Raw genomic sequence first — 27,960 nt, forward strand, 5'->3', positions numbered from 1 at the left:
TCTCATTTTAATCAATTCTGGTGGTAGACAGACAATCCTCAAACCTTGTTTGAATCAGTTTATCTTTTATTCCACCAGTTATTTATCTGAAGCTACTTGGATTGACCAGAAAGAGGAGAGCAAAAGCCAGAGAATGACATACAAAAAAAAAAAAAAAAGAAAGAAAGAAAGAAAAAAAGAAAGCTAATATCCTGATAAACACAGACTCAAAAATCTTGACAAAATATTAACTAATTGAATCCAACCAAAAATAATATATCATGACTGCAGTAGATTTGACACTGTTAAATTAAGAGTTCACTGTGGCAGCTGGGTGCAGTGGCACATGCCTATAATCCCAGCGGCTCGGGAGGCTGAGGTAGGAGGATCGCAAGTTCAAAGCCAGCCTCAGCTGCTTAGCAAGGCCCTAAACAACTTATCGAGACCTGTCTCAAAATTTAAAAAAATAAAATAAAAAGGACTGGGGATGTGACTCAGTGGTTAAGCAACCCTGGGTTCAGTCCCCAGTACCCACCCCCCCAAAAAAGAGAGAGAATTCACTGTAGCTAATGATGGTGAAATCACAGCTCTGTCACCTTCATAACAGGAGAGTGACAGATTCAACAACTGTGCTATATAAAGGATGTGGTAATCCCTCAAGGTGAACATGCAACAGTGGCTGCCAGAAAGTATACTGGCTAAAAGAGAGAAAATGAGGTTTTTGTTTTCATACTCCTTCTAATGATATTTTAAGGATTTATTCTACCAAATTACTTTATGGGCTCTTTTTGTACTTCAGCAACTAGCTCCCTCTTGATTGGGATTTCACATAAGAGTTAGAACCTTAGCTCTGAATTGTACTACATAAAAAAGTGATACCATATTAGCAATCCATATTTCAACTGGTTTTTCTCCCAGATCTGTTCTTTCTCTGGTGCTTACTTTTTCTCCTACCTCATTTTGTAATCTCTTTACCTGCAACGTGCTTTTCTCCTTTTTTTGATGTTATTTTTTCTATTTTATCATCTCATTTACTACTATAAGTACTACTTTTTGTAAGCCAAGTAGGCAGTAAGACCCAGGAGGGCAGGAACTGTCTTTTCACTCATTAGACATCTTAATTATCACGTGTATCCAGCACCTGGCATAGTGGTATGTTGTTTAGCAAATAATTTTTGAATGTACAGATGGACAAACAAATGACCTTCATTAAGTTGATCAGTCATAGTCCCTTGAGTTTTTGCTTTTGGAGGGGATTTTTTGGCAGTATTAGAGATCAAATCCAGGGTCGTGGACATGCTTGGTAAGCCATCTGCCACTGAGCTATATTCTCAGCCCTTTTTATTTTATTTTGAGTCAAAGTTTTACTAAGTTGCTCAGGCTTGGCCTCAAACTTGAAATCCTTCTGCGGCAGCCCTCTGAATAGCTATGATCATAGCCATGAACCGTAAGACCCCACTCTTTCAGATCTTCTTAAAAGCATATATACTTCTTAACTTCTACCCAAGATTAAACACACACACACACACACACACACAAAACAACAACAACAACAAAAAACTTCCATGCCCAGAGGGTGGCACACACCTGTAATCCCAGCTGTGTGGGATTCTGAGGCAGGAAGGTTGCTAAGGGCCTTGCTAAAAAAAAAATAAGGGGGGAAGCTGGGGATGTAGCTCAGTAGTAAAGCACCTCTGGGTTCAATCTCCAGTACCTCCAAAATAAATAAATAAATAAATTTTGAAAAGCACTTCCCCTACACCACAATGAAACAAAAACAAACAAAACCCCTACTTATTCCCACTTATTTTAGTTTTTGGTTATTTTAAATGCAATTAAGTGAATATTGTAATGAATAAAGAAATTGTGAGCAGAGTTGCTCATAAACTCTTTCTCACTGGGGTCTGTTTTAGATCTGGTATCACTCTAAGACATTTGCTCATTGGAAAGGAGGATGTACTGTGAAGATTCCAGTAGCCTTGAATACTGTAAGTCATTTTCAGAATATTATTTTTACCTGTTGTGTTGTATTCATCTGCTCTGATTGCCATGACCAAACACCACCAACTTGGTGGCTTAAACAGCAGAAATTAATTTCCTCAAAATTCTGAAGGTAGAAGTCCAGATTAAAAGGCCAGTTGATGCAGTTTCTAGTGAGGAACCTCTTCCTGTATCTTCTTTTTTATTATTATTTTTAGTTGTAAATGGACATAATACCTTTATTTATATTTATGTGGCCCCAGCCCCAGCCCTTTCCTGTCTCTTCTTTTTAAAATTTATTATTTTTTTAAGTTGTAAACAAAACAATACCTTTATTTTATTTATTTATTTATTTATTTGTTTGTTTTACATGGTGCTGAGGATCCAACCATGTGCCTCGCATGTGCTAGGCAAGCACTCTTCCACTAAACCACAACCCCAGCCCCTGTCTCTTCTTATAACGACACTATTCCTATCATATTAGGGCGTCACCAGTATGATCTCATCTTATTGAACCATCTCCATAAAGGTCCTATCTCCAAATATAGTCAGCTTGGGGATTGGACTTCAACAAATGAATTTTAGGGGGATAATAACCTTCAGTATATATTGTGTCCCTGAATCAAAGAACCAAGAATGTTAGTGTTCCCTATAATAACATATACATATAGAAACAGAAAGTAGATTAGTAGTTGCTTAGGGAGAGGAATGGGGGGATGATAGAGAGTGACTACTACTTGGTAGAAATTTTTTGGAAGTGTGAGAATATTTTAAAATCAATAGTGGTGATGGTTGCAAGGTGAACATACTAAAACCTGTTTAATTGTATACTTTAAATGTGAAATTTATAGTATATGAAGTATATCAAGAATGCTGTTAAAATGTGAAGAAAAGAGTCTTGAAATACATATACAAATACAGATTTCATGGTATGAAACATCAGGGATAAACCCAACTCTCCACCATAGGTTTTACATTTGTATGTCTTAAGAAAAGTAACACTGACAACGGAAAATGCAGTGATTATTGCACATTGTCATATACAATGTCTTTCTACAAGACTAAGTTAAAAAACATGAATTTTCAGGTATGACACTGGGCCTCTCAGCCCAAGGGAATGAATCAGTATGATTTTAGCATCAAAGGGGACTATCTGGGCAGTTTCGAGTTTCTGAAGGGAAGTTTTTTCCTGCCGCTAAATCTTAATCACTACAACAGTCCCTGAGAAGTGTGAAGACTAACAAATAGGCAGTGATGTTAATTTTAAAATTGCCAGCAGTGATTTCATTATAAAGAAAATTATTTCAGGGGCTGGAGTTGTAGCTCAGTGGTGGAACGTTTGCCTCACACATGTGAGGCCCTGGGTTTGATCCTCAGCACCACATACAAATTAGTAAATAAAATAAAGGTATTAAAAAAAGAAAGTTATTTCAGATATTAACTTTCAGAACTAGAAAAGACCTTAATAATCATCTGCTCAGATCCCTCACACTTGCAGGTAAAGAAACTGAGGTTCAGAGAAGTTAGTTTACCTGTCCAGGAACACAGCTGGATTGTGGGAGAAATGAGACAAGCTTTCAAGTCTGCTGATTCCCCATCTAGAGCCCGTTCCACTTTAATTTAACACTGTGGGTTTTTGTGGTGCTGGGGATCGAACCCAGAACCTTGTGCTTGCAATGCAGGCACTCTACTGACTGAGCTATCTCCCCAGCCCCGCACTGTGCTCTTTTGAAAAAAAAAAAAAAAAAATGAAGAAGAAAATAGAGATTAGCCAATTAGGGAGGGAAATGGGGGAGGAAAAAGATGTTCTTTACTTCTTGCTGCCTACTGTGAATTAAGTACAGAGGGATATTTTAACTACTCTACCCTCACTATCAACTTCATATATGTTTTTCTACTCTTCTCCTTGCTAATACTTTACCCAGAGCAAAGTACAAGCCCTCATGTGATCCTTACCACGCTTTCCCTGCCAAGTGCCAGTCCAGAAGACTTAGAGCCCAGGGCCATGCCCGCATGATATTGTTAGAGTCACTTAAAGTACCCTTGATGATTTCTATAAGAGAAGCAGTTGGGGTGGAGGGTTTGCTTTTTTGGTGGTGGTTGGATTTTTTGCTTGTTGTTGTTTTGTTTTGTTTTGTTTTATTTATTTATTTATTTATTTATTTATTTTTGATACTAGGAATTGAACCCAGAGGTGCTTTACCACTAGCTACATCCCAGCCCTTTATACTTTTTTGAACAGGGTCTTCTTAAGTTGGTGAGGGCTTCACTCAGTTGCTGAGGCTGGCCTCAGGCTTGCAATCCTCCTGCCTCAGCCTCCTGGGCCTCTGGGATTACAGGTGTGCACCACCATGCCCAGTTATAACAGAAGCAATTTCACATATCTACCCTCAGAATTGAGTCAGTCATTCTGGTGATCCAGAGAAGCAGAGAGCAAGAAGTATACTGGTGCAGTGATTAAGCACAAAAGTCATCTCCCCAAACCAAGAAATACTTCCCATATACACACATACATCACTTTAGCCAGGCTCTAGAAATAAACATGTTTATTATAACTGATGAGAATGCTAGATTACAACACAGGAAAGGCCTGCCTATCATGTGCAGGACCCTGGGTTCAATCCCCAGTCTGCAAAGAAAAAAGAAAGTAAAAAGAAAAATCAGCAAAAATAAGTATATGTAATAAATTGATGAAGGTGGTCAGTTTCCCTAATAATTAGAAAGTTGACCATTTTTTGTTACGCTCTTTCCTTTTAGTGCCAGAGTCCCCGCATTTACCATCTCTGTGCCCACAAATTTATCTTGCCCTAGAGTCTGTACTCCTAAAAGGTGTGAATCTTATATAATGAAATATTTTAAAATTCTACTTTGAAATGTCCTTATACCAATCCACCCTTCCTGAGATTATTTATTGCTCTACTGTAGATACCAGTGTTTCAACGAGGTGGAAGTGTGGTACCAATAAAGACAACTGTAGGAAAATCCACAGGCTGGATGACTAATTCCTCATTTGGACTCCGGGTCGCTCTCAGCACTAAGGTATTTGGAAAACAGGTTATCCTTTTTATTACTCCTCTGTCTCTTTATAGTCTTTCAAGTGTCTGATAGCATGTAAAAGTGGTGAGCCCCATCTATGAGATACGTACTTCTAATGTTTATCTAGAAATCAAAGTTTTAAATTATTTCTGAAGTATTTCCAGTATACCTTCCTTGGAATTGTCTTAAAAAATAATTCAAGTCTGGGAAAGAGGAAAATGTCTTTCTGGAGCAGTTGACTGTTGGTGCTTTGTAGTTGAGCAGTGATTACTGCTGGGCTAAAAGCTCATTAGACCATAGGCAGCCTGTGGATTAGCTCTGAAATCCATTCTCTCACACAAGGGCACCTGTGACTATGGACCATTTCAGGGACTCCAATCCCACTAAATGACTTCTCATCAGATAGCTCAAACAACTGAAATTTCCTTCAGTAAAGCCTAGGAGGATCCAGATCTGATTTGTCCTTTTGAAAAGATCCTTTGAACCACATGAAACCTGTTTCAGACTCCTCTCCTGTCCATGTGCCAAAATATAGGGTCAAATATACATTTGAACTCTTATTATAATAATATGTAACCTTATTTATATTAGCATTATAAAATAATTAGGTAATAGCTTTTCTGTTTCAGTTAGGCATGTCTTTATTTATGGGTCAAATGAGGGATGTTGGACCCATATGAAATCCCAGAATAAATGCAAAAGACTAGAGATCCATAGCACAACAAGTATTGTCAATAATAGTAATCTGCCATATGGAGTGCTGTGGCATTATATGACACGCAAAAGGGCCCTCCTACCGAAAAGAGTAGGTACCAGATACCTTTCTCTAAATGGAAGATCTAAAGATAGTTGATCTCATCCATAATATTCTGATTTTTTTTTCATCAGTTTCATTCTGTGAACCTTTTTGACCTTGTTGTCACATTCTGGTTAGTATTTTCAGGGATGCCCCTGATCGTACTTCATAGTTTAAATTTCTTCCAACAAGGTTTAATTCTTTGTGCTCCTCTTATGTGACTTCCCTGTTCATATTATTTCAGTATCTATTTGAGAGTGATTGGGTATTGAATATGTTAGGTATTTGTATGACTACTTTGTGCAGTTTAAATATCACTAGTTAACTTTCTATCATTATAACAAACACCTGAGCTAATTAACTTATAATAAAAGGATTATTTGGGCTCACAGTTTTGGATATTTCAGTCTGTGATCAGTTGGTCCCATTGCTTTTGGACCTGGGTGAGGTAGCATATTATGAAGGAGAGTACATGGCAGAGCAAAGCCACTCAGAGGTCCCACAGTCCCCTCAAAAGGCACAACCCCAGTGACCTGAAGACTACCACTATGCCCCACTTCTTAAAGGTTCCACTGCCTCTCAATAACACCATAGGCTAGGGACCAACACGTGGGACTTTGGGGGACATTCCATATTCAAACTATAGCAAATCTAAGTTTTTGTTTGACATAAGTTTACACATTTTTCAAAATTATTTTCCTTTAGGAGCTGACATTCTTTTCCTATAAAGCTATTACATAAAACACATTCTCTGATTCACTTTGCAGGGTTCTGCAGTCGGGGAGTTATATCTCGATGATGGTCATTCATTCCAGTACTTCCACCAGAACCAATTCTTGCACAGGAGGTTTTCATTCTGTTCCAGTGTTTTAATCAACAGGTAATTGCAGCTAAAGAAGCTGTGTGACTTTTTTAAGTAAATCATACTATCCTTTTGGCATCCTCAAATAAATGCTTTGCTGATCTTTTAGGTTACTGTTTAAAGAAATGAATTGGTGGAATATTTTTCAATTACTCTACCATGGATGTTCCTTTTGTAATATTCATTTCATTTCCTCTCTATCTAAAAAAATTTTTTAATGCAATTTGAACTTTTATTAATTCCATCTACCAACACATTAAGTGCTGATTTCTTATCATTTAATTATAATATCCTAGTCACATCTGTGATTTTTGTGTCCTTCAGTGATTTTACTTAAATGGTTTGTTAAAGGGAGATTGATTTGGCCACTGGTTTGGGAATCCTTGGCACAGAGTCATCTTTTTTCATCTCTTCATCATAGTCAATATGACCCTGTATTGAATCATGACTTCCCTAGGGACAGATGGAAGGGAACTCACAAAAGATGTTGACCTGCGACTAATTCAAATACCCAACCTTCTTCTCCTAATACTATTTTATCTGTTCCAGTTGTGCAGATGAGAGGGGTCGTTATTCCAGCACATGTGTGGTGGAGCAGATCTTGTTCTTAGGCCTCAAGAAGGAGCCATCTTCTGTGACCACCCACTCATCTGGTAAGGAAATAGTCCATTTTTACCTCAGCATTTGTTTTTGTAAATGTGAAAGTATCTGCTTAGTTTCTAAACTAACATAATGTGCTTAGCCCAAATGGACTCTGCACTTACTGATAGAGGTCAAGTATTCTAGTCTGTAGAGTGAGTAAGGCCATCCTCTTCTTTCTTCTTACTGTTAATATTTTTTCTAAGGAAAATTATTTGGGGTTTGACTTAATAGTTTAGGTGTTTCTGAATGCATTTTTAATCTGCAAACATCTGAAGTCCTGGAGAATCCTACCCATGTTTATGGAGTTTATGAAAGGGCATAGAATGGGAATTATATCCTTCCTTACCTACTGAATTTCTCGGACACATCACTTTGTTTCTTACAGTGTCTTTTCAACCAGGGCTATGTTCAAAACAATGAAGGTTCTCATATTTTTAAAAAATCATAGAAATTCATGAATAAAAGTGCTGTTAAATTAGATTCTAAGGCTAGAGGTGTAGCTCTGGGTAGAGAGCTTGCCTGGCATGTGCAAGGCCATAGATACTATCCCCAGCACCACACACACACACACACAAATTAGATTCTCCTAATGAGGTTTGAATTTATGATAAGAGTCAGAAAACATGTCAGATTTGAAGAAAAAATTTTTCCCTCCTGTTTCTCAATTTTCCCTCTTTTATTGTCTTGCTATGTAGATGGTAAAGATCAGCCTGTGACTTTTATGTATTGTGCCAAAACATCCACCCTGAAACTGGAGAAGCTTTCACTGAACATTGGCTATGACTGGGAGGTCCACATCAAATGACAAAGAAGCTCCCCTGGTGTTGCGCACAAGGAGCTACCTACACCATTCAGTTCTTCCTTTGGCCTTTTTTGAGATTTGTGCTGCAATTTAATTGTCTTCTTTGGCTGAAAATAATCTTTTATTAGTCACTAATATACTAGTGAACAATAGATTTCATATTTTAAGATTTCAGGGCTGGGGAGATAGCTCAGCTGGTAGAGTGCTTGCCTCACAAGCACAAGGCCCTGAGTTTGATCCCCAGCACCGCAAAAAAAAAAAAAGATTTCAGATTTCACATTTTAAGATGTATTAATGATTGACACTCTGTACAAATACCACTCTTCTTACATAACCTACAAAACCCTGAGACATTGATAGAGTTGGTGAATTTTCCATTGCCTCTTGGACCATGGCCTTGTGGTAAGCTCTGTGGGCCAGAGAGTAGCCTTTTCTGGAACAGGACTGGATGGATTTTCAGGTGGGCCAAGCCTACCCAAGTGGCCCATTTGTTGGGGCTTGGCTCAGACCTATGTGGTAGATTCACTCTGGCTACAGCAGGGGAGTTGCCCAGTGCCAGTCTTCAAGTGGACAGTAGTGTCTGGTGCCACAGTTATTTTTCACCTACACTGACATGGGCAAGATAACCCTCTTCAGTGTGTACTGCATACACTACAGCAGTGGGGACCTGTTCTACTCTCAAGATTTACTCAGAAGCACAAAGGATTATTTCCCCTTTCATGCTTCTCAGGCTCAAAAGTTCTAAATTAATCTTAAAATTTAAATCTTTTATAGTTTTTATTAAATACTGTCTATTAGCCTAAGGATATTGAAAACATGATTAAGCTATAATTAATAATAATGCAATAAATACCCATGTCCCCCTACTGAACTTCAGAAACAGAGCACAGGGCTGGGACTAGGAGAAGGCAAGTGAGGCACTTGCTTCAGGCATGATTGATATTCAAAATAATAAGTATGTACTATTTTTTAAAATTGTAATTTTTGCAGAAGACATGCTGAACAAAATATCAAAATCCTAAATAAAGACAGACTCGGTATTACTGAGTTTTTCTTTTGCCTCAGGCTCCAATATTGCTTGGCAAGGGGTAGAACATCACAACATACCAGTTGCATCACAATGACCTCTAGAGACCCCAATAACTCCCTGTTGCCTACTACAGCATCTGTTGGGACAGCCTCAACTCCTCAGCACTGCTCAGCATGCACACTTTCTCATCAGGCTTCCTCCACTTAACTACTTAAAATGATATCTCTGTGCGTTCCCTTCTCTGAGCTTCAGTATCCTCCCTCCCTCCACCCAGATAAATCTTACCATCCTTCCAGACCCAGTTCAAATCTCGCTTTTCCACACACTCTAACCATCCTAGCATCCCAACTCTTCGGTACCCATTAGTAGTGATTTTGCCCTTCTCTGAAATGCTGCCCCACTCATAATTGTACTCTACTCTGCATTCTCAGGGATTGTACCATAATGTCTCAAGTATGTCTGCCTTTCCCTGCTAGATTCTATGTTGCTTAAGAGCATGTTATATTTCTCTTATATCTGCTAGAGCACCTTTACACTTGACTTGCAGTAATTGTTGGCTGTGATTAGTTAACTGGTAGATTATAATGATTAAAAAGTGAGTATAGAATGTATTTATTTCTCATTTTATTTTTCTGAATATGCAAATGCAGTAAATATTATATGTTTCTATATGGTCACATTTAATTGTATTAGTTGAGATTTGAATTTTGCACCAAATGAAAGCTTACATAGCTACATGTATATCCTTTGCTCCTATTTGTATATGTTTTACAATTAAGGAGAAAGGAAGACCCCTACATTAACTGAAGTCATAGATGACAGATTCAATTTTCGCTTGCCAACCTAAAATAAAACTTAGCCTAAAAACTGAGTGTTCTTCCCTAATATAAATGATGGGGTTGTTGTTGTTGTTGTTGTTGTTGTTTTGCAGTGCTGGGTATTGAACCCATGTCCTTAACATGCAAGTGTTTTACTATCAAGTTATATCCCCAGTCCTAAAATGGTTTTTAATAGTACTTGAAGTTTAATAATTAGACCAACATTTATTTCATATCTATTTTTCCATTTGAAATATCTTTGGAGAAAGAAAGAAAACAGGAACTACTGAAGTTAGTGAGGAAATGCTCTGCCTTTACCCAAATCTATACTGATACATTTGACAACAGAGAAATATTGTCTGGGTGTTTTTAATTGTTTTCTGGTCTTATTGCTTCTCATACTTTGCCTTCTATTTGGAAAGCTATGTACCAGAGTATGTGCTACTGAATTGGCCTGCCAATATTCAGTTACCTTGTAGTTAATTCTTGATGTTTATGTGAGAAATTAAAATTGTTTGAACAAAGATTCTAGCAAAACTCAAATGAATGTGTAATTTATCTTTCCTTTAAGACTTAAATACCAAGGAATGAATTGACAAATTCATTTAAAAACAGAAAATACCCAACAGAAAAATGGGCAAAGGTAAACACAAACGAAACTGAAACAGACAAAAATAAGCATATGTAAGATGTTCAGCTCATTAATAATTAAATAAATTATTTTTTGCCTGATTGGCCAAGATTAAAAAGAATGAAAGCCGGGTGCTGTGGCACACTCCTGTAATCCCAGTGGCTCCAGATGCTGAGTCAGGAGGATCTCAAGTTCAAAGCCAGTCTCAGTAACATAGCAAGGCCCTAAGGCCCTAAGCAACTTAGCGGGACCCTGCTGCAAAATAAAAAAAGTAAAAGGACTCAGTGGTTAAGTGTCCCTGAGTTCAATCCTCTGTACCAAAAAAAAAAAAAAAAAATGAAAATGTCCAATTCTGATGTGGGAATAGGCACTTCTGTGCATCACTGACAGATTTTTAAATATCATCCTTCAGGATGGCAGCAGTATCAAAATTGTAAATTTGCATACTGGAGCCCAGAAGTTCCACTTCAGATAAATGCTCACAGCTAACTAATTGCAATGTGATCTATACTGTGGAAAACCATAAATAAATGTAATGTCCTTTAATAGACAATTTGCTAAATATTGCACCTCCATGACATAGAATATTATGCAACCATTCAAAATTAATCTACATGTATCAACAGAAATGTTTTGATAAAATATTTACTGAGTGATTTCATCTAAGTAAAAGTTATTATAAAACAAACTGAAATTTAAAGGATGTCATATACTCTCCAAAACGTGAAGGCCACACACACACAAAAAGGTGGGAACAGTTCCAGATTGAAGGAAACTAAAGAGACATGACCCTAGTTGTGATCCTGGATTGGATTCTGGATCTATAAAGGACATTATTGGGACAGTTTGGCAACATTTTGAATGGGATCTTTTGATTGCATTGTAATTGTCCTGGTTGTGCTATGATTACATAGAAAAATTTCCTTGAGTTTAAAGAAAAGAACAGAGTTCAGTCTATGCAGAATTCCTTCACTTTCACTTTCACATCTCTTTCAATATCAGGGTATCATAATGATAGGCAGCAGAAGCAGTCAAAACACACAAATATCTGGAGGGTATTTATCTTTTATTTATGCCATGTTGGGGATCAAACCCAGGGCCTTATACCTGGCTAGGCAACTAAGCCACATCCCCATCCCCTAGAGCTATATGGTTTTTAGTTCATAGTTAACCACACCTAAAAACCTTCTAGGTAATGAGATTCCTATGACAATATCAAGCATTCCACTCTGAGTTTTAGATTTTCATCTACCAAAACCTTCAAATGGTCAGCATAATTCCAGAGGGCAGTTTAATTAAAGTAACTTCTCAGCGTGGTGGTGGTAGGGTAGGAAGCTATCAGCAACAACACTGTAAATAGACTACCAAATTAGCCACAAACAATGGAGGACATATGGTGGGGCAGCATTCTAGGAGAAATACAGGATATGGAGACATTGGCACCTGATATCTGATTTGCTCGTTTTATAACCTGCCTTGCTAAAGGTTGCAGTGCCATAGTACGTCACACAGAATTAGGCAACTATTTCTTGACAGTTGTTTCCAGCAAGGCTGAAGGTATTAGATTCCTCCCCAATCAGAGCTATGGAAAGGGAGCTGTGACTATAAGTGAGGATTCAGAGATCTTATGCCTGATCTCATTAATGAAGTCTCAGTCATGCGTTTGCCTCTTCATTGCAAGTCAGGGGACCTGGGGTCTAGTTTGTTCTACATTAAACAGGCTGACTGGTTGTGACCATGCCATCAAGTCTCTCTGGGCTTTGGTTTCCTTATTTGTTAAATGAAATAGATAATCTATTTATATTCTGTGAGTTTTCAGTGATTTAACTAAAAATACAAAAGATTTTCTCAATCGTAAAATGGAAAATCATACATTTTCTCATTTGTAAAGTGAAATTAATCAAATGTACAGAGTTATTCTACAGGTTAAAAATGCTCTATGGATATGAAAAGAGAAAGGTAGAGAAATTTGGTAGCCACTACTTAGCTAAGTGATCAAAGTTTGAATCATGGGGCTGGGGTTGTAACTGAGTGGCAGAGTACTTGCCTAGCACATGCGAGGCACTGGGTTCGATTCTCAGCACCACATATAAATAAATAAAATAAAGGTCCATTGCCAACTAAAAAATATTTTTAAAAAAGTTTGAACACCTATAATAAAACAATATCAAGTACCCCCAAATATAATTCAAGGAGAAGCGCACATCACATTTGTGATAGTCTTCCTGCAAATCCACAACCTCAATCTAAATCACGTGAAGAACATCAGACAAACCCAAGTTGAGGGACAATTTACAAAGTACCTGAAAAATACTACTCAAACGTATCAAGGTCATGACAGACCAAATTGTCAGAGATTAGAGGTCGCTAAGGAGTTCTGTCTTTGCAACTCTTATGTAAGTTTTTTTAAATATATGTCTTAACTTATTTTCTTGTAAGGTTTTTAAAAGGACTCCATGAAGTGACTGGCTCACAATAGGCTTTTAATGAATGGTAGGTATTATAATTATAAGCAAATATGTTACTTCTAATAATGTTGCATCAAAGAAATGTGGGGGGGGGGTTTGTTTTGTTTTGTTTTTTTGGTGTTTTTTGGCTTTTTTTTTTTTTTTTTTTTTTTTGGCAGAAAAGACAGGGATAGCAGCCATTACCCGTCACTATTGTGTTGGAATGGAAAAGCGTTCCAGCCACAGTTGTCATGTGTCCTTGACTGAGATATGTTCTTAAAACTAGTTCCTTGGCAGGCATGGTGGCACATGCCTGTAATCCCAGTGATTTGGAGGGTTGAAGCAGAAAGATCACAAGTTTGAGTCCAGTCTGAGCAAGTTTGCAAGGCTCTAAGCAACTTGATGAGACCCTGTTTCAAAATGAAAAATAAAAAATAAAAAGACTTGGGATATTGCTTAATGGTAAAGCACCCCTGTATTTAATCCTCAGTACAAAAAAAGGGGGGGGAATAAAGGTAGTTTCTTATCTTTGAAGGGGTTTCTGGGAATTGAAATATATAGCTGTTTATATGTCCATTATCTGCCTTTCGTTATGGGCTCAGATTGGATTTCTCCATAACAGCATGAGTTCCACAGCTGTGCAGCTAAATAAAGTTTGGCCTACATGCCTAAAAGGACATTTTATCCACAACAACTGATGAAGAAAAATAAATAGCCCCTTGCCCTCTATGTGCTGGATATTCCCACCCTGCTCTGACAAGAGGCTTACCCTGTCACATACTCATTCTAGTTACTAACAGATGCAGCTGGCTTAGGCAGCTGAGGAAAGAAAGCTTAGCAGATGTGTGGCCCAGAAACAGCTCCTCCCATAGGAGCAAATCAGCCAAGAGACTGTGATTTTATGTATAAAATCATATACAGACTTTATGTATAAGAAATTTCTGCACTAATGGGGAAATTCATTCAATAAATAGATAACACATATTTATTAAGGGGCTTCTTTGTGATTAATCCTGAAGGTGGAATGGGAACCTAGGCCCATCTTCATAGTCTTGTGGGCAAGCAGGAAGTTAAATAAGCTAAAACAATAAAATGTGGGTCAGTGCTATGAATTTCAGGGTGGTATAGAGTGCTGGCATGGGAACCAAAATAATGACAGTGGGGAAAGGAAACTCCACCCTTGCTTTCTGAGCCATTGATAGACTTGAGGGAGGGCACCAATATTTTTAGGGGTTTTTATAGCACAGGTGGACAGGCAAACCACTGATTGGAGACACCACATGAGCCTGGGCAGATTGCACCTAGATTCCTGTGCTGTACACAGAGAGTATGTTCAGTAAATGCTCATGGAGTGAACGCTGATTTGCATCAATGAGAGATATGGTTCAAATAAATGTTCACCAAAGGTCCATGTGTTAAAGTCTTGGTCCCCAAGGTGTCAATACTGGGAGGTGGTAGAACCTTTAGGAGATTGGGCCCATGGGAGATCCTTCAGTCATTGGGTATGAACCCTTGAAGGCGATTGTAGGACACTAGTCTGTTCCTCTTCCTCTTTTTGTTCTTTGCCAGGAGGTGAGCAGTTTTGCTCTGCCACAAGTTCTTGCCAGGATGTGCTACCTCACCACAGGCCCAAAACAATGGGACCAATTTATCATGAGCTGGAATCTCCAAAACTGTGAACCAAAATAAACCTTTTCTCTTAATTATCTCAGGTATTTTATTGTAGTGACAGAAAGCTGACTAACACAATGAGTGAAGGTATTACTCAACCTGGCTTAACCCCAAAGAAATACTAAATTAGGTCTTCTTTAAGACCACCATTTATTGAGTGTTTAAAACAATCCTGGTATTATTTTAAATGCATGACATAAATTAACCTGTTTAATACTTAAAAGAACGACTATCACCACACCAATTTAATAGGTGAGAAAACTGATACATAAGAATAAAGGAAGAAGTAACTCAAAGTTATACAGGCACAGTCACTAAGTGGCCAACCCAGACTTTGAACCTGGACAGTCAGCCTCCAGACACTGTTCTACTCTATTCTGCCTCTCCAAGAGCAGTAAAGATCCTTGGGTATATCCTTGGAGGGACAGAAGGATAGGCTGATGGTCCCTATAGTCCCAGATACAGGGCTTCTCAGAGCTGTAAACCAGGCCCAAAGATCGTGAGCCTGGTAGGACTCCCTATTTCAACTTTCACTTCCCACCTCCCAAAGTTTCTACTTTTGAATTGTTGAGACTGGTCACAGGGGAACAGGCATGGCTGCAGTCTGGGACAAGTTCCCACTGGGCCAGACTTGGGATGTAGCCATCTCCTTTCAGCCCAGAGAGCAGCTATCATGGGTAGAAGACACAGTGAAGGCCAGGCAGGCAATTCCCTTCCTATGCCACTTATGCTCTCATCTAAGAGTCCTGAAACCAGCTACTTAGATATGACATCCCAGGACTTGATGGCCAACCTAGCTTTGTATCTATTTCTGTCTCAAATACCTATCATGGCCTGGCTGAATAGCCAATATATGATCTACTCAGAAGCACTTTTTATGGCAGATTTGATCCCAGTGTTTACTTTAGGGATGGGGAGACAAGAGATACCTGAGTCAAGTAGGTAAGAAGAAACAGGGATTCCCTCAACTGAGGACTCTGCTGAGTGGTATTTTCTATAGTCAGTTCCACTCAGCACTGACACCAGAACATTCTAGAAGAGATGCCAAATCCAATACTGAGTAATGTTCTGATATCCTGGAGTTTTAGGAAGTAAAAGTCATGTTCTCTAAAGTGCACAGAATATTCCCCTAGAATTCAGTGTCTCACATTCTAGGTAGTTTTTACTGTTTTCCATTGATTTGTGGCCGGTTGTTTGATAGTCTTGAGAACTGTTCAATGACACATAAGCAGCTCTTTGCCGATTTTCAATGTTCACCTCACTCAGATATTCTCCTTTCATTTCCTGACAACACCAGCACTTAATGCAACTCAAAGTCTCTCTAACCAGGACCTTTTCCCTTTACCATGCAGTCCAGCACTACCCTGTCTCTCTCATACTCACCATCTTTCTTCACATCTATTTTTAGTTTTCCTGGCTCAAGCTTCTTCAGGCCACTGAAACACAACCCTCATTCTCTTTCTCTCCCTCTGGCATGCATGCTGCTGGTAGGAGCCCCCAGGTAAAAATTGCCCAGAACTCCTTTAGTACTCCTTCCTCGGGAAAACTTATGGTTTCAGGATCACAGCTCAGTGTTCTAAGCTGGACCTAAGCCAGGTGAACTTCTAATGGATTTTAAACTTGGAATTGGATGTGGACATTTTTCTCTCAGATGACAGGATCCCTCCATCTTCCCCTTTGCAGTTGCCTCCTTTCCTTGAAGGTAGCTATCTCTTGTTTTCTTTAAAAAACTCTACCTTCCAAAGTTGCCTGCCATGCCGACTGTCATTAGTCCAACTGTGGCCCCACGGACAGGGGCCGAGCCCAGGTCCCCAGGGCCAGTTCCCCACCCAGCCCAGGGCAAGACCACGGAGGCTGGGGGTGGACACCCAAGTGGTATCTATTCAGCCATCATCAGCCGCAATTTTCCTATTATTGGAGTGAAAGAGAAGACATTTGAGCAGCTTCACAAGAAATGCCTAGAGAAGAAAGTTCTTTTTCTGGATCCTGAGTTCCCACCAGATGAGACCTCTCTCTTCTATAGCCAGAAGTTCCCCATCCAGTTTGTCTGGAAGAGACCTCCGGTAAGTAGCTAACTGGTTGCTGGTCAGGGTTTTTCTCTCAGCAAAGTCCTCCTACTCACATCTCCCGAAGTTCAGCTGTGCACATGGGCACTGGGGGACGGATCCTGGCAGCAGCTCTACTGGGCTCTGTCCTCATGTGTGAAGCAGGGAGGAGAGGGACAAGTCTTAGATAATTCGCCAAACTGAGAGTGGGAGGAAGGGCTGCTGCTTGTTCTCTCTTGCTCTCTCTCTCTCTCTTTCTTTCTTTTTCACTCAGAAGAAAAAATATCTTGCTTTTTATGAAAGTGATTGGAACTCATTTTAGTTCATCCTATAAAAATAAATCTGCCTTCTCCAGAATAAATTCCATACAGCCCAGATCTATCTTCTCTGTTTAAATAACTTTGTAAGATTCCTTCTACTTCTCAAGCTAAAATCATTTTGTTTATTCTTCGTTTTGCCAGTGGCCATGATCTTCTGAAACACAAAAGCCCTAAAAAGAGGAGAGTGGCAGACAGACTACTTTTTCAAGCATGAAATGTTAGGATCAGAGGAATTCTAGCAAGCATTTTTGTCTGTATATCTCACCTCACAAATGATATAAAAGCATACAGAGTGAAATATACCCAGTAGAGCATATGACAGAACCTGGATAAAAACACCTACTCCCTTAGGGAACATTTCCAGCCTCTGGGTTTCATTTACAGTGATCTACCAAAGGAAAATTATGTTCTCCTGGCTCCCTTCTCTGATCATTCCTCCAGTATGACTCTTGTTCTTAATTCAAGAAACATTTTGATCAAGAAGTAATCACCACCACCAAAAAAAAAGAACTATTTATTGAGCAACTACTAGTGCTGGACACTGGGCAAGTAACTAGGGAGATAGCAGTGAAAAAGAGACAAAAATTTATTCTTTCTTGGAGCCTAAAGTCCTGAGGGGAAGAGGGGCATTGAATGATAGTGACTGTCTCATTGACTGTCAGGAGTCAGTGTTCAGCATAGTATGGGATCAGGTGGCAAGGACAGCTAACTCAGTCTGGAAACCCTCCATGAGGAAATGATAGGCTGAACCCCAATGCCTTTCCTTAACCATGTTTTTCTTTATGAACCTGAGCTGTACTGCCCAACAACCCTGTGTATGCCACAGGGCTCCTTTCCTCTCCTGATAGTCTTTTGCTAAGGCCCTTGAATGTCCTGAAGGCCCTTGCTTCAGAAAAGATCTTCACACACACACACACACACACACACACACACACACACACACACACTCCTCCCTGCTGCCAGGGCTTGGACATGTCACACTCCTGCTAAAATATCTTCACTGACATACCCTAGTCCCTCCCACCACTGCCTTCAGGATAGGTCCAAACATTTGGGGGGAGGGGCAGGTACCAGGGATTGAACTCAGGGGCACTTGACCACTGAGCCACATCACCAACCCTATTTTGTATTTTATTTAGACAGGGCCTTACTGAGTTGCTTAGCACCTCGCTTTTGCAGACTGGCTTTGAACTAGTGATCCTCCTGCCTCAGCCTCCTGAGCCACTGGGATTACAGGCATGCACCACCACACCCTACTAAGTCTAAACTTCTTAACTGAGATGTTGGCCCTTCTCAAGCTGACCCTGTCCACACTGCCAGATTTTACTTTCCTCCCCTGGGACCCTGACATACCAGCAGAGCTGAATGTCCAACTGCTTCATTGACCCAGGTTTTCTGCCCTGGAGGTCTTCATTCATGCTGTCCTCTGCCTAGAATGTCCTTCTTGTTTTTATCTAGTTAGTTTCTCCTCACTTTCTCTCCCAGAGGTGACTTTCTCCTGTTCATCTTTAGACCCTCTTAACCAACATGGGCCAGTTCCACAGTGGTACACAGCTGAAACTGGTGAATGAAAACCCACATCTTGAGGATACTGGTCACCAAGACAGTGCAGCCCTATTTCCAAGGCCTGGAGCTCCTAAAAGCCTTTTTTAATACCACTGCAGAAGACAGGAGACCAAAACCTACAAATAGGTTTTTACTGAAGTCACTAGTAAACCTGAGCCTTAAAAGAATTGAAAATTAATAAAAACGTTTAAAGGGTGTCTTATGCTCTAGGCACTACCTTGGTCCTGAAACTTCCCCTGTTGGGGTCAGGGTGTGAAATGATGTGCACCAGGAGACCCGGCTATTTCAGGGTGTGCTCCCACTATCACCATCACCAACAACAAGATCCTGAATTTTCTACAGTTTGAGTTGCTACAAGATCAGATAGAAAAGACCAGTGTTGATTAAAATGCCTATGTGTTCTGCTGGGGTTAAGATCAGAGGAACAACAACAACAACAACAAAAGATCAGGGAAACATGCCTTGGGTTCATTAGCATAAATTAGAAAATAGCATTAGAGATAGTCAGAGTTGGAATGGATCTTGGAGATGTTGTCCAGATGTAATCCCTGTTTACTTTATGGGTGAAATGATTAAGGTCCAGAAAGGGCAAATGAGTTATTTACAGTCATTGAATTGAAATTGAAATGAAAAATTTCAGTATGGGTTAAAATTGAAAAACTGAAATGAATCCAGAACTTTCAGAAATGTAAATCTGTTCTTGGAAACATCAGTTTTCCATGTACTTCCTTGGATATAGTGACCTCTATCAGACCTGAGCAGTCTAAAAGGAGACTCTGTTCTATGGGGAAAAGCACCAGGAAAGTAAATTGAGGCCTCAACATCACCCACAGTTCTCTGGTGTTTGCCTTCCCTTCTACCCGCCACTAGTACTACAACCTCCATATCCAAACCACATTCTTATGTGTGCTCTTCCTCGCTTCTTCAGCCAGCAAGTTCCCTCTGCCAACTCCTGAACCTGAAGAAAATTCTTTGCCAATCAGTGGCCCCTTAATACTCCATAAAGCTGACCTTATTACTTTTTCCATACCACCAAATCTCTTAAATTAGACTCCATTTAAGGATAGAATTTAGGTAGGCTTCCCAAGCTGCAACTTGCCATAAGCCACATTTTGTCCAACTGTGAAACTTCTGTTGCTAAGTGTGTGTGTGTGTGTGTGTGTGTGTGTGTGTGTGTGTGTGTGTGTTTTACTGGCGATTGAACCCAGGGATGTTTTACCACTGAGCTACATCCCCAGCCCATTTATTTATTTATTTATTTATTTATTTATTTATTATTTTATTTTTGAGACGGGTTTCACTCACTAAGTTGCTGAGGGTCTTGCTAAATTGTTGAGGCTGGCCTCAAACTTGCAATTCTCCTGCCTCAGCCTTTTGAGTCACTGGGATTACAGGCGTGTGCCACCATGCCCAGATTCAATGCTAGCACTTTCTTGATCTTAAGAGTATCCACAGAGTTAATAACCACCTACATCCCAGCTGAATTCAAAGTAGTCTTTCTAATATAAGATGCATCATGATTTCAGAGATGTGAGGGGAAAATGTGAAATGTGAGGGGAAAATAACACCGTGGAGTGGAAAAACTAAGACAAAGACCCCTTTCTCACTTAACTAACTCACAGTTCTGCCCTTCCCATCTTACTTTTCCCATTCAATTTCTTTCTTCCATGCTGCCTATTAGCATGGATCCAACCACACCAGCTGGCTTTTGCTGCCTTCTATATGACCTGGTCTTTGCCTCCTCCCATCTGGATCTTCAGGCAGTACCAACTTCTCCCTGATCTCAGGATTGTGTTACCCTGGGGTTGGGGTGGGGGATTGATATTATTATACTTTTGATGTTAGGTCTCATTACTGCTACAGAATTTCCTTTGGTTCTTGAGACATATTTAGCCAAATGTGCCTATTCTCTATAAATTCTTAACATAGAGAAAACATTCTACTTCTTTAACAGCAAAAGGGAGGGGGCTGGGGATATAGCTCAGTGGTCAAGCACTCCTGGGTTTAATCTCCCCAGTACCAAAAAATAAAAAAATAAAAAGAGCAAAAGGATTTACCATAAGGGAAAATTAGAAGTATTCTTATAATTATACAAAGAGTACTTTCTCCAGGATGGAGAGACATGAATGTTTTCTAGGGGAAAAAAAAAGAAAAGAAAATTTGCTGGTTTAATTTAGGAGAGCTAGAACTGAAATGGAAGTTGAGTGGGGGAAGCAAAAGGGCAGATGCTGGCCTTCTCCTCACAGACTTCTCTACTGACTAACTTGTGATATGCCTAAGGCAGGTAACTTTGTGTTAAAGAGCAGAGATTTACTCTGTATCTTGATTTACACAGGCAGAACTGAGCTAATGTGCCTGGAAGTCAGGGTGTAGAAAGCACAGGAGTGTGGAAAGAGAAAGAAGCAAAAAGAAGGAAACTTCCAGGCGCTCCCTGAGATCTGGAGGGAAGAAGGGAGGAGGCTCTGCCCTCTTGCAGGCTATGAAGTGAGGGTTCAGGACATGTTTAAATTTCCAAAGAAGTCCAGGGCCCCTACTAACATGTGGGAAGCAGTCCATTTAAGAGAAGTTGACACTTATTTTACTGTTTTTGTCCAACTTTCAAGTTTAAATAATTACTATCAGAATGTTTAGCAGAGTATTCTGTACTCCACAGCACCAGCCATATAGTATAAAAACTGCTATTAATTCTTTTTTTTTTTTTTAGCACCAGAATTGAACCCAGGGGGGCTTAACCACTGAGCCACATCCACAGCCCTTTTTTGTATTTTATTTAGAGAGAGGATCTCACTAAGTTGCTTAGGGCCTCACTAAGTTGTTGAGACTGGCTTTAACTCACAATTCTCCTGCCTCAACCTCCCAAACTACTGGGATTACAAACTTGCACCACCATGTCCTGCCTGCTGTTAATTCTTATAGATCATAAGAGCAAACTGTCTAGGAGCTACTGCTTTCAACAATTCTAGAAAAACAGCTTTCTTTCCTGATGTGAAGGGAAAAGGATGCCTCCTCTCCTTTGTAACCTTTAACTTCTTAACTTTCACCATTGAAAGGTCATCTTTATTTCTAGCCAGAGCTCTTCAGATTGCAACTGGCTCAGACCCAGAAGACAGTGAAAGAGAATCGACTGATTCCTCTATACAGTACTCCTCCTTGTTCTTGAAGTATGTCATCCCTCCTTTAGTTGCTTCAGATCAAATAGTCACAAAACTCCTCTAACTTTACCCCAGAGGTATGCTTTTTCTAGTACTGTGGATATTATTGCTGTGATCCATACAGTCAGTGCTCATTATTTGCAGATTCCGTAATTGCAATTCACCTGCTCAATAAAATTCATTTGTAACCCCAAAATCAGTACTGGAGGTGCTTTTGTGGTAATTTCTGGATTTGCTCAGAGCTGTGGAAAATTCTAAGCACTCTACACACTTGGCTATCACATCATATGGAAGTTTTCTGCCAACGTGGGGAGGTCTCCTGCTGTCATGAGCTCTCCAGTGTGTCCCATTGCACACTGGAGAGCTAAAATGAACATATCCTGTGTAGATTCCCAGTCAGAGAGATCACTTGACCTGCATTACTCAATGCTGAAAAGAAGAAATCCTAGGTTGGCACTAAATAACAATATTCCATGCCAATGAGAGATGAGAGAGAAGGAGCTGAATTGCAGAGAAATCTAGTCTGTGCGCCAGGAATCCTCCAATCCTAGGGCCTGGGGCTCAATCACTGCTCCTCCCAGGGAAACCATTAATTTCAGTGAAGCTGGCTTGGCAACAAGGTTTGCTTATGATTTGCTTTAACCTGTCATGTTCTGTTAGTTGAAAAAGAAGGCAGATCACTGTACTAGCCACAAAGAGCAAGAACTGGGGCATTGTTCAGAGCAGAGATTTAAAACAGTCAGACCCAGTCTAAACACCAGCTCTGCCACTACTCGGTCACATAAATGTTCCAAGTTTCACTTTTCCCTCCTATTGTGAAGAAAATCCTCATCTTGTAGGTGTTTTGAGTTGGCATCCATAAAGTCCTAAGTGCTCAAGGTAAGGTAGCAACTACCACCAGCACAGACAGCCCAGGGATGAAGGGCACAAGCTAATTAAAGTCAGACAAACCAAACGCAAATTCTAGCCCCACCAATTAACCCTGACTTCCGGCAAGCTACTGACCAGTCCTAGGGCTCAGTTTTCCCATCTGTGAAAAGCAAATGAAAATTCCTACCTTCATTAGGGTTGTTGTGGGAATTAAATGAGATACTATACACATGACATGCTTAGCACAATGAATCAATAAGCGGTGATGATGTAATGAATAGGCAAAAGAGTTATCCAGTTGAGAGCCAGCCTTCTCTCTACTCAGCAGAGATCATTATAGTATCATACCAGGGATAGTGGTGGGGAGGGCCCTGTACACTGAAAGTGTGAAAGTGGCAATTCTCTAAACTTTAGGACTGTCTCCTTATATCCCACAAAACAGCAGCTCCTCCTGAGGGTCATAATAGGGACATATATCTAGACACCATGATGAACAAGCTGAAATGACTCAGCTGTATAGAGGAAAATGGGAGGGGTGAGCAGAAATGACCAAGGAGCATAGGAAAATATACATTTTCCTTGTTATGAACAGGCACAGCATCTTTTGTCTATTTATTAAACACTTATTAAATACTGGTTAATTTGCTATCCATGAAACACTTGTTAATGTCTTGTTTTTTAATAGAGTCATTTGTCCATTTTTTTAACACATTACATCTTGGTTTACTAATCTTTTGTTTACGTTTCTGTATCTATGCTCATTAGTAAGATTAGCTTACTCTTCCTTTTCTTGTGCTGTCTAATTTGGTATCAAGCTTATACTAGTCTCATAAAGTGAGTGGGGAATATTCTTTTTTCTGTTTTCTGAAAAAGATTGTATATGATTAAAACTAAGGGTTTCTTTTATATTTGATAGAATATTGCCAGTGTTTTCTTTAAAGGTAATTTTTAAATCTACTGATACAACCTTTTTAATAATTGTGGAGTCATATGAAATTGTTTTCTTCTTGAGTCACTGATTTTAATTTTTCTAGGAATTTGTAGAGATGCTCTCTAATAAAGTTTTGGGGTTTTTGTTTTGTTTTAAACTAAATTTTGTTAATATTAACATAGGCATACAACTTTTAGGGTACATTTTTATGTGAAATATGTTCTTATTCTCTTACTTTTAACATTTTTGTATTCTAATTCCTTGGGTATGTTTCTTACTAATTGCTTAAAATTTTCTTTAAAAATCCTGTCTGAAACCTTTGTTCACTGGAGATTTTAATTCATTTAAATTCATGATGAATATTGATATATTTTGAATTTGTTTCTGTCATCTTAACTCTCTGCTTTCTATGTGTATTTCTTTTTTTAATATTTTTTAGTTGTAGATGGACACAATACCTTTATTTTATTTGTTTATTTTTATGTGGTGCTGAGGATCGAACCCAGTGCCTCACACATGCCAGGCAAGCACTCTACCACTAAGCCACAACCCCAGCCCCATGTATTTCTTTTTAAATGTTCCCTTTTTACTCTTCCTATCTTTTTTTTTTCCTAGTTGTTGATGGACCTTTATTTAATTAATTTATTTATGTGTGGTGCTAAGAATTGAACCCAGTGCCTCACACATGCTAGGCAAATGTTCTTCCACTGAACCGCAACCCCAATCCTTTCCTATCCTTTTTTAAAAATTCAGTTTGTGTTTTCTCTCATTCTTTTTTTTTTCTAATTCCAAATTTATAGTTTTTTCAGTGGTATCCCTAAAAATGTTACCATGCATACTCTGTCTTAACAAAGTCTGAAACCAATCAATAACTTTGTAATTCTCCTAAGTAGCATGAGGACTGCAGAGCACTTTAAGTGCTCTGAGTAGCATGCCATTGCTATGCACCATTTTAGTTCTATCTTGATTTTCCAATCTTAAACATGAGAAATTATAATTTTTAATCCAGTCAATATTTGCTTAGTTTTATATATTTACCAATTTCTTTGCTTACCATTCCTTCTTGTGTCTTAGAATTTTCTTTCTAGAATAATTTTCCTTTTCCTTTTTTTTTTTTTTTCATTAGTGCATTTTAATTATCCAGAATAATGGGTTTCAGAATGGGGCTGTAGCTCAGTGGCAGCGCACTTACCTAGCATGTGTGAGGCACTGGGCTTGATCCTCAGTATCACATAAAAATAAAAAAAATAAAGTCATGCTGTCCATCTGCAATTACAAAATTATTTTCTAAAAAATAATGGCTTTCATTGTGGCATACTTTACATGCAAATAACATGCTTTGATCATATCCACCCCCATTCCCTTCGCTGCCCTCCCCTCTCCCTTCCCTTTGATCCCCTTCCTCTTCTTCAGTTTGTTGCTTTTCATGCCTTCCTAGATTCCACACGAGGCAAAGATCTTCTGTGGTATTCTACAATGCCACTATATTGCATCCAAACATATTTCTTTATATCTTTCCTGCTTAAGATTCATTGTGATACCTGAATCTGAAGATTGGAATCACTAACCAATTCTAAAAAGCTCCTAGATTGTTATTCCCTGCATACTTCCTATTATCTTCTTCTGGAACTCAAATTAGATGCAAAGCTGAATTTGCCTTTCTCTATCCTGCATATATCTTAATGACACCATCTCACCATTTCCTCTTTTTTTCACTTTCCTATTTCTTCTATTCTGTATATGGTATTCTAGGTGATTTCTTCTCATCTAGCTTCTGGTACATTAATTCTTACTTCAACAGCACCTGATCCAACTATTTAATTATTGAATTTTGATATCTGAGCTTTAATTGGATTCTGGTTCAAAAAACAAAAGCAGGCCAGGCACAGTGTAATCCCAGAGACTCAGGAGGCTGAGATGGGAGGACTGCAGGTTCAAAGCCAGCCACAGCAACTTATGAAGGCCCTAAGCAATTTAGTGAGAGCCTGTCTCAAAATTAAAAATAAAATGGGCTGAAGATGTGGCTCAGTGAGTTCAATCCCTGGTACCAAAAACAAACAAACAAAAGCAGGTCAGGCACAGTGGCACACACCTGTAATCCCAGAGACTCAGAAGGCTAAAACTGGAGGACTGCATATTTCAGACCAGCCTCGGCAATTTAGTGAGACCCTGTCTCAAAAATAATTTTTTTTAAGAGATAAGGATGTAACTCAATGGTAAAGTGACCCTGGGTTCAATGCCCAGCAATATACACACGCACAAAAATTCCTAAAAAACAATTTTAAAACTGGGCAAACTAGTCACTGTGGCACATACCTATAATCCCAGTGATTTAGGAGTCTAATGCAGGAGGATCACAAGTTCAAAGCCAGCCTCAGCAACTCAAAATAAAAAATAAAAAGGGTGGGGGATGTAACTCAGTGGTAGAGTGGCCCTGGGGGTTCAATTCTCAGGGGCAGGGTATAATAAAAGGCACTGAGGGTGGGGTGCAGTGGCACACACCTGTAAGCAGCTCGGGAGGCTGAGGCAGGAGTATAGCATGTTCAAAGCCAGCCTCGGCAACTTAGCAAGGCCCTAAGCAACTCAGCGAGATGCTGTCTCTAATGGAATACAAAAAGGGGTTGGGGATGTAGCTCATTAGTTAAGTGCCCCAGAGTTCAATCCCTGGTACCAAAAAAAAAAAAAAAAAAAAAAAAAAAAAAGGCACTGAGGGAATGACTGAAGAAATTAACACATGGATTTGGATTTATCTTGGAAAATATCACAGAATGATTTTTAACTTTCTTAGTGGTAATGGTATTGTGGTTAGTAGGAGGATATTCTTGTCCTAAGGAGATGCCTGCTGTATCCAAAGTATAATTAAATATTTATAGATAAAAAGTATCATAACTGCAATATTCTTTCATATGTTTCAGCAAAAGAAACAAAATCTGTAAATACAAATACATAGGTAGGCAAACAAAGGTGGCAAATGTTAACAACTATTGACCTTAGAAACTGCAATAGCTGAAATCTAAAATTAGAATTAAATGTGACTTCCTCTGAGGAGAAGGATTTGGCAATGGAAAGAATAAGGGCAAAAGATTGCTAGTTCTCTGTGTTCTTCTTGTATTATCATTTGATTATTTAAGACTCTGTTCATGTATAAATTGAAAAAATAAATTATTTTTATTATTTTTATTTAGTTTTTGTTTTTGCAGCACTTGAGATCAAATGCAGGGCTTTGTGCTTGCAAGGCAAGCTCTCTACTGCTGAGCTATATCCCCAGCCCTAAAAATGTTTCTTAAAAGAACTGACCTCACAAATTATTTTGAGCTATTACACAGTACCCTATAATGCTAAAATCGTGGCTTCAAACTTTAGTGGACACAAGAAACTCCTAATGAGCCTATTTAAAATGCAAAGTCTTAGACACCTACTTGAATACCTGAGTTATCTGAATTCTGAGGATGGGCCCTGAGAATCTGCATTTTAAATTGGCATCACAGGTGATTCTGAGGGTGGTAGTTCAAAGACCACATGTTGAGAAGCACAGAGCAGAGGAAGGCAATGGGGACCAATGAACAGACAAGGAAACTGAGCACCATCCAGTGGGTGTCCTGCCAGACTTGAGTTACCACCCACTTCAACTTCCTGCTGTCACATTAGCATTGCCCATTTTTTTTTTTTTTTAGCACTTTTATTCTGTTTATTTGGCTGTTGCAATTTTAGCTTATCTATTAAATAATAAGACAGTTAATTTATAGGGCTCCTAGTTAATATAAAAGACATTATACAGCAAAAGTTAGTTCTATCAACAGTAAAATAACAACAGAAACAGACCATATACAACAACCGAGTTTGGCTGTAGTGTTTCCCATATGCTATCTCATTTCATTCCTGTGACTACCCCATGAAGAGGTACTTTTCATATTCCTTTTCTGCTTTCCCAGGGTCGCCAGCTAGAAGGACTGGAGCCTGAACATGACCAGGCAGTCAGCCCCAGGGTGGGGTTTTTTTGTTTTTTTTTTTTAATTGTAAACAAATGGGATACATGTTGTTTCTCTGTTTGTACACGGAGTAAAGGCGTACCATTTATGTAATCATAAATTTACATAGGGTAATGTTGTTTGATTCATTCTGTTATTTTTTCCCTTCCCCCACCCCTCCCACCCCTCCCACCCCTCTTTTCCCTCTATACAGTCCTTCCTCCATTCTTGCCCCCTCCCTAACCCTAACTCTAACCCTAACACTAACCACTCCCACCCCCCATTATGTGTCATTATCCACTTATCAGCGAGATCATTTGTCCTTTGGTTTTTTGAGATTGGCTTATCTCACTTAGCATGATATTCTCCAATTTCATCCATTTGCCTGCAAATGCCATAATTTTATCATTCTTT

The 27,960-nt window shown here is 39.1% G+C and overlaps 2 protein-coding genes across 8 annotated transcripts in view; both read left to right on the forward strand.

The window, feature by feature from the left end:
• GANC (glucosidase alpha, neutral C) overlaps nucleotides 1–13,038 on the forward strand; it is a 79,190-nt gene extending 66,152 nt beyond the window's left edge. For 3 of the 6 annotated variants that reach the window (XM_079126125.1, XM_079126126.1, XM_079126127.1), the window contains exons 20-24: nucleotides 1,893–1,967; nucleotides 4,885–4,998; nucleotides 6,559–6,671; nucleotides 7,203–7,306; nucleotides 7,991–8,260. In XM_079126125.1, the coding sequence (XP_078982251.1) occupies nucleotides 1,893–1,967; nucleotides 4,885–4,998; nucleotides 6,559–6,671; nucleotides 7,203–7,306; nucleotides 7,991–8,100 (516 nt within the window). In that variant the 3' untranslated portion in view covers nucleotides 8,101–8,260. Of the gene's footprint in view, nucleotides 1–1,892; nucleotides 1,968–4,884; nucleotides 4,999–6,558; nucleotides 6,672–7,202; nucleotides 7,307–7,990; nucleotides 8,261–13,015 lie in introns of those variants that run through there. The other 3 variants (XM_079126129.1, XM_079126128.1, XR_013761668.1) reach the window with 3 other exon arrangements.
• A 2,879-nt stretch (nucleotides 13,039–15,917) lies between these two features.
• CAPN3 (calpain 3) overlaps nucleotides 15,918–27,960 on the forward strand; it is a 46,469-nt gene continuing 34,426 nt past the window's right edge. For both annotated transcript variants that reach the window (XM_079129064.1, XM_079129065.1), the window contains exon 1: nucleotides 15,918–16,757. In XM_079129064.1, coding sequence (XP_078985190.1) covers nucleotides 16,449–16,757 — 309 coding nt within the window. In that variant the 5' untranslated portion in view covers nucleotides 15,918–16,448. The remainder of the gene's footprint in view (nucleotides 16,758–27,960) is intronic.

This window comes from Sciurus vulgaris (assembly GCF_902686455.1).
Source record: "Sciurus vulgaris genome assembly, chromosome: 2".
NCBI lineage: Eukaryota > Metazoa > Chordata > Mammalia > Rodentia > Sciuridae > Sciurus > Sciurus vulgaris.